Raw genomic sequence first — 11,183 nt, forward strand, 5'->3', positions numbered from 1 at the left:
GCTAATTCCTGGAATGGTATAGAGACAGGTGAGGATCAGCAGCCATCCAACCACCACACACACTCCAAAACACACCATCAAATGCCTCCATCTTGTCACGGCAACAGGGTGGGGGCAGACTGCTGACACGTCGTCTCTGTCATCTATAAGTGACAAAGCAAACAGACAGGCCTCACCCATCGGCCTTGCAAGCAGGATACACACACACATCCATTACACAGCTCGCTGACTTGCACAACAGTCTCACTGTGTCTTAATTTACAAACACAGAGAACCCAAAGCAGCTGTAACACACACTCTGAGAGAAAAAAAAAAAAAAAAAAGAAAGTTCTGCAGAGGAGAAGCCCCACAGTGAAAAATAAGTCATCTATTCTCAGACTCAGTTAGCACACAGGTTTCTCACACTCTGCACTTTCCCTCTTCTCAGACACAAAAGGCTCTCACTCTCTGTCCGTGCCGCTGCATCTCTTTGCTGAGAAGAGATTCTTTAAACAGCCGTGACTGAGGGGGTAATACACCTCAGGATTATTGAGCAGAGTTGTTGAACAGCGTAGCTTCTCACTGATGTGGATGTTAAATGTTGTCAAGTTGCAGGAGATTCGGAAAAGCCATGCGAAGCAACAGATTTAACAGAAATGCTAAAAAAAATATATAGAGACTGGAAAGGTATATCAATAAAAATCTTTTCATTGTAGATCTTATTTAAAAAATGCTTCGGTTAGAGTAACCCTAATTATAAAATTTCCGCTCTGAATTCACTGATACGTTTGGATTCTATGCTACTTTTACATCCACTTATTTTACGCTCAGAAGGAAACACATGTATCAGTCAGGCTTGATGACTTTTTACTGTAAGTGTAATAAGCCTTTAAAATATCTCCATGCTTAGAGATAAATCAAATTACTTTATACCTTTTCATCCCAGAGTGCTTGTGATACAGATCAGATTTTAAGTCTAAAAGAGTTGAGTTTAAAATTAAATTAAGAATTTTCTGACTTCTGTTTTAACTTTCTTCAGAAGTCAAAAAGAAAAGGTCATGATTACCTAAAGCAACTTTCACTCAGGCTAAAAGGATAAACTATCAAGACAACTACATAGGAAATTATTTTATAAACTTGGAATTGATCACAGCTGCAGTCAGTAATTTTTATTTTTAAAAAGTTGTGGGGGTTTTTTTTTTTAATATTTGTCTAGACAGTATGACATGAAACAGATAATCTGCGAAATAATCTGCTCTTACCATCATCTGCAGAAATATTCCACTCAGTCAGAAAAAATTAATTAGTGCCACAACAAGAGTATCAGCGCTGTCAATAATGCTTAAGTACATGCTGCTCTCACCATCCCCCTTACTCTCTGCCGTTAATGCTCAGACTAGTAAGCATAGCCACCCACGACGGTGGATAAATAGTTTTTCTGTAGCAGTAAGTTAGCATTAGCACAGCTGCAGCAAACAGGCAACCTTCAGCAGCACACACACGAGATTGATTGGCAGCGCTATGACCTGGCTCTGATTGGTTGTTTCTGACCAGGAGCGCTGCATTTCCACAGATGAAAAGGAAGGAGGCAAAGGAGCTCAATTTTTTTATTTTTTTTATTTTACAAATTATCTGTCTCATGTAGAACTGCTACAACATAGTGACAGTTTTAAAAATATTTTTACAACATTTAAAATATTAATTTGCCAACTATTATTGGCAAATTAACCTCGGCAGTTTAAACGACAGCTGTTGAACCAAATTTGTGTTCATCTTCTCTAAGCTCTTTCAATGACTGCTTCTTATATGGTGGCTATTTTTACATAACGCTGTTCCCCTTTGAATCTAATGAATCTTTTAATTTACTTAAAAATATAAGCAATTTGGACTATTACAGACCTACAATGAATCTTTATTTCCACATTTAAAAATTTCTGCTAATTAACTTTGAGATACTGGATTAGATATCATTGAGTCACAGAAACAGCACTGGCTATAATTACCAATCATCTCTTCCTAGTCCTCCACATTAGAGTTGCGTCTATATTTGTCCTGTCAGAGCTTTGTTTGATGCCATCTGTTACAAAATGACATTAAAATATCCAATTAAAGAGGATTTAAAGTGGTATTTTGATGAAAGGAAAAAAGCATTAGACTGATTTAGGCTTCAAATGTCTCCTAGAGTCCAATTTGTTTTGTAATCCCTGAATCTTCCTTCAACAGAATGCTAAATGTTTTGGTTCATGTTGACTCTATAAATGGTGATTTTTGAGAAATACAAGAGATCTACTGCCAACATGTTCATTTTTGCTTTTTGGGCTTGAAAACAAAACAACAATATAAATCTTTTGTTGTTGACAGGTAACCAGTTTGAAGGAATTGTAAACCTAATCAAAGAAAACATGTCACCACTCTTTGGGGACAGATTTTTGTATTTGATACTTGAGGAAGATCACAGTTATTGCCATCTACTGGCACACCCAGGGTATTTCAGCCTTTTTGTTAGAAATTCTCCTTGCAAGGACTTAAAAAAAAAGAAAAAAAGGATTAGACTCCAAGCACAGGTCAACAACCTAAAGAGCTGGATCATTTTATTAATGTGCTTTAAATGGAGGCATTTGTCTTTGGAACTGCGCACCAAAGACAGAAACAGCAAGGTATTTTTCAAAATAACATGTCCTTTTTGTCATTTAGAAATGAAATTTCTATCAACTCCTTCCATTTAAGTCATTACAAATAAATAGATAAAAAGACAAGACAAGAAATGGCCACACCCGTGATGTAGCTTTGTGTTCTGCGTCAAACATTTCGTGACTCGGATCGTCGTTTCCGTGCTGACATTTAGCACCAATCCGGTATCTCTTCTGCCATGTGGAGCGGAGTCTTTTAATAAATAAACACTAAAATTAGCCCCTGCAGACATGACAGTGTTCTGAGAAATATGGAAAAAATGTTCCTCCTCTAGCTTTCAGGGAGGAGCGGGGGATGTGAGGTGATACTTGCATTAGCACACATTCATCTTGCTTCTTTTTATCTCTCCTTTGCTCCTTCTTCTTTCTGCATCCAACCCAGAAACGCTCTCACATGCATTTAGTGCGATTCACATGTAGGCATGTACAGATGCAGACAACTGAAGAAAAGCTTTAAATATGTATATGGTGTGGACTTCTCTTTAACACTTATCTGTGGGTTAGAAATACAATCCATTCAAAAAGTTTTGATAATTTTCTACCTAAATGCCAAGCAGCTGAGCATGGATTTATAGGGTGCATTCTGATATGAAGTGATTCATGATTTTAGTCCACTCCTGCAACCAAATATGTTCTCCTAATCTTCATTTGATGTGACACTCCCGGAATGCATTTGAAAAGTTATTCTTAACCTGCAATCATGAAGTTCAGACTTCAAGGTTTGGATATCAGGATACCGATTCTCACTTCAGCAGAGTTTGCAGTTACTTATTTAGTGTGTTCACCAGCTCCCTATTGACATTAGCCTCTCCTCACCCCATCAACCAGCTGAAACCCAGCCAAAGTATACTCACTTACACTTCACTCTCCAAGCTTCTTCTCCATTGCTTTTCCTCTTTAGTTCCTTTCCCTCCCTTTTCCTTTCGCCCTCCCCCCCATTTCTAAACTGAGCTCCAATTAAGGCAAACTGGCATTCTGAACAAGCTGTTTTTAGGAGGATTTTTTTCTCTCTCTCTCTCAATGTTTTTTGGCTCTAGTTCCATTATAAAACAGAAGAAGTTAGGGTAAATATCCTGTTCTTATTTGCACTGTGCTGCAGAGAGGTGTGGGGATTTCTTTTTACCCATTAGGCCACAGTCACAGTGTAAGCATAAGCCACAGAGACAGGCAGGTGTGTCGATGGTGTACTTTGTGTGTGTGCAGGCAAGTGTGAGAGCATCTCATCATTAGTGCTTCTCAGAAGCTCCCTCATCAAGCTGTGCTTCTCTGACAGTGTGAGCTCTGCAGCCACCGTGTAGACTTGTTTCTTATAACGTAAACAGCTCTCATATGACACTGCTGCATTAAAGCATACACACTGAGAGCTGCTCTTGCAGAAATATGCTGTCTTTTTGTAAAAAAATAAAATAAAAGTATGGAAATGACTTGAGCTGTAGTTATAAAAATACTCTTCCTGAAACCCCCTACTTCACCTCTACATATACAGTATTTCTTCATGTAGATGTTGCTCTTGTAGCAGAATGAGCGTGTGACTGCTGCTGGCTCTGTCCAGAGCTTTGGTTTAATGTTGTTTTTAAAAATACTTAATTAAACACACTGAAAAGCCCAGGACTGAAGCATTTGCTTTATGTTACAGAAATGCCATGTAGTAACATGAGTCTGATTCATTGTTCAAATTTTAGTATAACTTTTGGCATCTCTGCTATCTCCACAGGGTCAGATTAATACACACAACCTCAAATATATACACACAGCACCACCAATATTCCCAACAGCTTGCACAGACACCAGCTATTATTAAGGTTCTGGAATAATGGCTGCATATTTGAGTATTGTTCTTGTCAAAAATGATAGAACTTATTTAATTTGATCGATAAAACCTTTGGTGACAGTCTGTCAGTGACCTGTACTGAAAAGGCCCTCACGTGTGAGCATGCGATCAACTTGTGCCTCTTTTTACATCTTACAGCTTATTTTGTGAGAGGAAAAATGTTCGCAAATAAACTGAATTGAAAAGTACAGTGACCTGTAACATTTCTTTGTGTTCAAACTAACTCGGTTAACTCAACCCTGTCCCCCTAAATAAAATATTTTTTATTAAGTTGTCATTATTTTATAGAAATCAATTTTCACCTTGACATTTATGAGTCTTTTTTTGTGATCTTTTGTGTCAAAAAGCCACATTATGTTGATCATGATTTAACCTGTAAAAGCAATAAAAAGGGTAAAACATGCAAAGGGGTGAATATTTTTATAGGCATTAACTGAGTTAGTCTGAGTTGTTCACTAATTCACAGAAACCTTACAGGTCATTTTACTACTCAGTTCCATTCAGTTCATTCTGATTGATTTATAAAAGCATAAAAAGGGTAAAACATCCAGGGGGTTGAATACTTTTGGTAGAGACAAGCTCTAAAATAGAACACACTGAACCACTTAGTCTTACAACTAAAAACAAAGCTAACACAAGCATTAGCTGTTGAATAACTTACTTATTTGAAACAGAAATAAAAAGTCTCTTTTTTTGGTGAGCTTCGAGTAACTGTAACTGTTTGTACTTTGTTGTTGTTTTCCACTTCCATCCCTCACGTAGAGTAATTTTTAGCCACAGCAGGAGGCGGCTTGTTCTGAAAAAACAGCAATCCGCCTGTACTACTCTCTGTTCTGAAGAACAAAAACATACTTTCAGTGATCTGCTGCCCAGCAGCTAAAAGGCATTGGATTTCCTACTAGAGTAAAAAAAAAAAAAGAGAGAGAGAAAAGAAAATATGAAGCAAAATTGATAAAGACTGGGTAAAGTGTTACGTAAAAGCAGTTAAAGCTAAGCTTTTTTATTAATATTATTTGTAATCCATGTAAAAAACTTATCATTAGTTCCACTAATCACAGAAACAGCTTTCAAACATTTATTGTTGCCTGTGAAACAATACATTTAGAAACCTGATCAATATCACCGGTTTAAATGGATTTAAATGTATGTAATTAGAGGGTAATGGCCACAAGGAGCTCCTTAAAAGCAAACTGACTAATGTCAAAGAAGCAGGTAATTCAATAGAGATAATTAGCGTATTTTGTCCAACTAATTGTTAATATCAATCAGTTTAATTAAAACAGGAAAAACAGCACTTACATTTGTCATGTTAAGAACTGATTGGAATCAGATTGTCCTGTTATAAGCCATAACTTAAAGCACTCGTTTTATATACAGTACGCCAGTCACTCCTATCAATATTGTCTCATATTAATTAATCTATTTAATGCTTAATCGAATGCAAAAAATCTTTTAGAATTAGGTTACATACCAAGATTTATGAAGATTACAAACTTTTTTTCTTGCTTCTCTGCAAGGCAGGACAGCACTGCACACACATAATCGAGTCAGTCACCTGAGTGAGGCGAATGCTATCTAATCTCAGGCTCTGGTAACCCGATGTGATGCAGCTTCAGGTTGATCTTTGTCCTTTTAAGGTCACGCACAGACAGGCAGTGTAGTCCCAGAGTCCTCTGTATCTCCTTCTCTCCCTGGAGGACACACGCTCCCAGTCTCCCTCAAAACCTGATATGGACAAAGCCCGGGGGCTCCCTCCACAGCTCACATCGTCATTACTTACACTCACACTCTTTAGAGTAGAAAACTGAACGGTTACGTTTGAAACTAGGATGAAGTAAACTTCAAATTTTGCTCCTAAAAGGACAAGTTTGTCTGTTATTTCCAAGCATATTGAGAGCAGTAGGTGTCTCCCATCTCTCATGCCTAGTGCAAACAGAGTTTTGTTACTATTCTGTTCTTGACAGTTATGTCTCGGTAGTAAAAAAAGAAGATAGAAAAAAAGACATGACCAGAGGACAGCGAGTAAAACAAATATATGACTTCTGCTGAATGAATAAAAGAAATGCTGCCAGTGTTAAAAAAAAGTTAGCTATTAGCATTGTCTTGCTGCTTAGTTAAAAGAAAAGATGCATGTGAATGTGGAAGAAGCGGGACTAGATGAGAGAAAGTGTGATTCAGTGATCTGAAAGTCAGAGGAAAGCAAAGCAGAACAGGATTGGGAATTTGTGGGCGTGCCGTGGTGGCGTAGGGGATAGCGCGGCCCATGTTTGGAGGCCTTGAGTCGTCGATGCGGCCGTCGCGGGTTCGACTCCCGGACCTGACGATATTTGCTGCATGTCTTCCCCCCTCTCCTTCCCCCTTTCCAGCCAGCCTACTTTCATATAAGGGAAACTAGAGTCCACAAACATTACCCTGGAGGGGTAAAAAAAAAGGATTGGGAATTTGTCAAAACAAGGAAGATTATCAGAGTTGGCAGATTTGACACTGTTTTGTTTCCAAGGAGGCAATATGCAGGTTGTCTTATTTCTAAGGTCTTCCATCTCCTCATTTGTTTTGTAAACCCCTAAAACTTATTCACATTTTCTAATAGAGTAGCATATAACTGTGAAGAGCAAGGTAATGGATACAAAGTTTTCAAAACTTTTTACATATTAAAGTATTAAAGATACTAAATATGTCTTAAATGCAGTACTCAGACAAATAGTAAGTTATCTTGTTTTTATTGTCTAGATGTTGAACAAGTTTCACCGACTTTCCATTTGGTTTCCCAGAGGAAAACTGGCAATTGGAAAGCCCAATGCTAAATAAAATAAACAATTTCCATTAACCTCATCATCCCCTTAGCCAGCCCTCAGTGAAACCTATAGCAACTTTATTTTACTTTTCTTTAGGACTGAAAACTCTGACCAAAAACAATATTTTGGCTGCATTAATAACTGCGTGAGACTATTACAGATAAGCATCGATAACAGCTTCCTCTGGCCTCACTCGCACCCTTTTGTACACCTTATACTGTTCTGCACAACAGCTAGTGAACCACTCACATCACCCATGCATATATACACGCAGACACACACACACACACACACGTACTCCATCTAACCCAAACCCAGATCCAGCTACAAAGCTCCTTTTGTTCCATTTCACTCCAGGAAAAGTCGCAACACACGCAAGTTCGCTGCAGCAAAATGAAAAGAAGTTGCACCACCACTGATGGGGCAGAAAGGGGAAGGGAGGCAACTAAGTGTGTTTTCTTGCCCCATCTGGAAAGAATTGCTTGTGTATGTGTACACACACGAGAACTCTCTCTCCCTCTATCGCTCGCACATACTTATGGATTGTAAATTATACCTAAGCAATTTACTGCCATCAGCACTACTAGATCAGGAGGGCGGAGCTTAATACAAGTGAACTACTAACTCTCAGGTGTCTCCAATCTGATACTTTCCCCTGAAGTTATTATCATCTAATGACCTCCATCAGATATGGCAGATGGGATTTGGGTCTGTTTTGACTCTCACATATGGGCAGCATGCAGAAAGTCTGGCTGCTACGTCACGTTACACAACCACACAGGTGGATCCAGTGCATGTTTATCACCCTGACTCCTGTTGGAAACACATCAGTGTTGTATGTTTGCTTGCTGTTGTGTAAACCATTGTCATTGCCCCCCCCTTTTTTTTAGGACATTGCTGGAGATGTTTCCAACAATGACTCAAAGCTGAATCTCGAAGTTTGCATTTCAGGACATGGCTTAGCTCTGACTGGTTTGGTGAGGGGTGATGTTTAGACAGCGCTGAAGGTTTACGGTGACAAAAGTGAAACTACTTCCGGTCTTACCTGTTCGTTCACTCCCGTTTGGGTTTTGTGTGGCCGTGGCCTGTTGCTCCCACCCCGGCCCATACTGGTCCCACTGGCCCTGCACAGGTCCCTTTTCCTCCTTGCTTGACGGGAGGTCCGCCTCGCCTCCCTCAGAGAGCTACACACAGAGATCTCATTGTCAGCATGGGAGCTCTGCTCTCAAGGAGGAAGCAATTGTAAGATTGCACCGGGTGCTTATGGCCACATAACCGCAGAACAATATACCAGTGGCTGATTTTTTTTTTTTTCCTTTTTTTTCCACAATTCCCTGCATCTTTTTCATCCAGTTCTCCATTACACACAGAGCAGGAATGCAATGGAAATGAGGCCCTGCTTTTGCTACAGAGAAAGCAGTTCCACTCTGTATTTAAAGCACAGCAGCACCAAAATGCAGCTTAGCAAAGGAGAGCTGAGTTATCTCCGTTTTGCAGACAGGCAAACAGATCAGATTCCCTCTCGTGGTTTTCAGGCCTGTCTGTCAGGAGGGGGAGAAATGATTTATGATGATAAACATTTTTCAAAGAGACCTTCAAAGAGAAATGCACTGGATGTTCTGGTACACTGTGACCTCTGAATGTCTGATTTCTGCTGCCAGATGTGGTTGAATGTACAGGCTTTACTTTCAGTCCTCTCCTTAAAATATAATCTGCATCAAGAAGACAAGAGGTTTATATGGATTCTATGTTGTCACTTAACAAATATAAATCTGAACTAACAAAAATCTCTTGTTGGCTTCACCATGGCTCAGTCTTAATGCCACTTTTATTCAATATCTTGGTCCACTCGCCCCCAAGAAAACTTAAATTACTAAAATTACAACGTCTCACCATAATACCACGGTACTGACAACTTTATATTCCTGTTTCACATTAATATAGTCTCTTGCAGGCACTGACTAAGTTCATACATCAGTGTTAATAAGAATTAAACATTATTATTTTTGCTTTATTGACGGTTTTACATGAAGATAAATTATTTCATAAATATTTTTTAGCCATCTTGAGATGTCCAAATGAGGATTTCTTTTTTTATAATGCTTACATTTTTCTTTTTTTTATGTTCCAATTTTCCAATTTTTAATGTCACTTTCTTTTCTTGCAGCTCTTTATTTTCTCATAAAACAATTTGAATTACCTTGTGTATTAACAGTGCCACGCACATAACCCTTTGGCAAGAATCCATATTCATGACTGACATCACAAATATTATAGAGAAACTGATAAGTTCCTATCCCTTATTTTAGTCTTGTGTGAAAGTAAAGATCAGAGAAAGTAAAGTTGAAACAGAAAAGCTATGTGAGAGTTTGAGAGGGAAACTAACGCAGCATGACTTTGTTTATGGTCACGTGTTTTGTTCGTCTCCACTCTGCTTCCTCTTCCACAGAAACATTCAAAATTCCTCCCAAGCACTGAACAGGGACAAGGCATCTCTCTACTTGTCTGCTTTGACCATTTTAGGTGGAAAACCAACTTATGGAAAATAAATTAAAATAACCTCGAGATGAAATGGAGTGAGCCAAAGATAAGATGCAATGCTGTGGCTCTCCAAGCCCAGAAAAGCGCCTCCATATGTGTGGGCTTCCTTTGTGAATTTGTGCTAACTACGCTTTCACATAAACACAAATCATAAACACACAAAGTGATCCACAACAGAGTTGTAACTCACCCACTGCTGATTGGGCATTGCCACGGAAGTCAGCATATCAGCCATGGCTCCCAACATCTGGTCGGTGCGTCCCTGATTCTTCTGCAGAGACTTCATCTTTTCCTCAGCTCCACTAACAACCTTCACTCCTCTCAGGCTGTGCCACAGTGTGGAGCTGAGCCCACCTCGTCCTACACTGGAGCCCACAGCATAAGAACAGCTTATCCAGGAAGAGGAGGGGTGCTTACGTTTGTCCGGACCTGGGAGTGCGCACTTCCACAGAAGCCTTCAGAAGTTGTCCCTTTCTCATTCCAGAGAGGTGAGTCTGCTTCTGCCTGAGTCCAGTGAACGTCTGCCTCGTCCTGCCAGTGGAAGCGTTTACCCTCTTGTCTTTACTACCTGAACTCTGCCCTCCCTCAAAATAAATCAATCTTCTTTTTTTTATCTCTCTGTTCTCGGCTTCATTTTAACCGTGTCACAGTGAGGTGCACTGTCAACAAATCTGCCCAGGTCTCGCGCAGCAACACGTTGACTGTGTGAACTCTTCAGCGGTAAGGGCAACCCCAACTAAGGCCTGAGGGAATGGCACGCTCATGAAACTTACTGAACTGAATGTAACCAACTACACCCATATTTTACTCAGCTTTGTTTACATCAAAACAGCTCATAATTCTAGCATGATTCAAAACTGAAGAAGACGGCAGCAGTTCTTGCCACGGAATTAAAAAGTTATGATTTCTGTCGAGGAATAAATTATTTGCCAAATTTAAATGGCAAAAATCACACACATAACACACTGGTGCATATGATTAGAGCTTTATTACTCAGCATTTTGAAGGCGGTTTGGCCTGTTTACGCCTCAGATGTTGGAGAACTAAAGCTGTCCCTAGACAGAAGGACACCCTGGGTCAGCAGTCGTATTTCCCAAATATCATCAAAGACCACTGGAGGCATGTGTACCAATTTGAAGTGCTGGTCTGATTTTAAAGTTTCAATAAATATTTTTACCGTCTGTAAGAGGTGAGCAGTGAAATTTTCAACAAGAGAATATGTTAATTTACATTAGAGGCAAATTGTAACACTCTGTTCATATTGAGCTTCTGAGCCACAGAAATGTGAGTTTTATTGATTTGGGGATTTCATAAAAAAGCACCTTTTTGTCTAATTTTACTCTTAGA

General features: G+C 39.3%; 1 protein-coding gene across 2 annotated transcripts in view; it reads right to left on the reverse strand.

Annotated features, from left to right (window-relative positions):
- The window catches only part of arhgef25a (Rho guanine nucleotide exchange factor (GEF) 25a), a 62,035-nt gene extending 51,838 nt beyond the window's left edge, over window positions 1-10,197 (reverse strand). The window contains exons 1-2 of one of the 2 annotated variants that reach the window (XM_032574430.1): window positions 10,027-10,197; window positions 8,341-8,479 (exon numbers count right to left, since the gene is read on the reverse strand). In XM_032574430.1, coding sequence (XP_032430321.1) covers window positions 8,341-8,479; window positions 10,027-10,122 — 235 coding nt within the window. In that variant the 5' untranslated portion in view covers window positions 10,123-10,197. The remainder of the gene's footprint in view (window positions 1-8,340; window positions 8,480-10,026) is intronic. The other variant, XM_032574439.1, reaches the window with a different exon arrangement.
- Between the last annotated feature and the right edge of the window lie 986 nt (window positions 10,198-11,183).

This window comes from Xiphophorus hellerii, chromosome 1 (genome assembly GCF_003331165.1).
Source record: "Xiphophorus hellerii strain 12219 chromosome 1, Xiphophorus_hellerii-4.1, whole genome shotgun sequence".
Classification (NCBI taxonomy): Eukaryota; Metazoa; Chordata; class Actinopteri; order Cyprinodontiformes; family Poeciliidae; genus Xiphophorus; species Xiphophorus hellerii.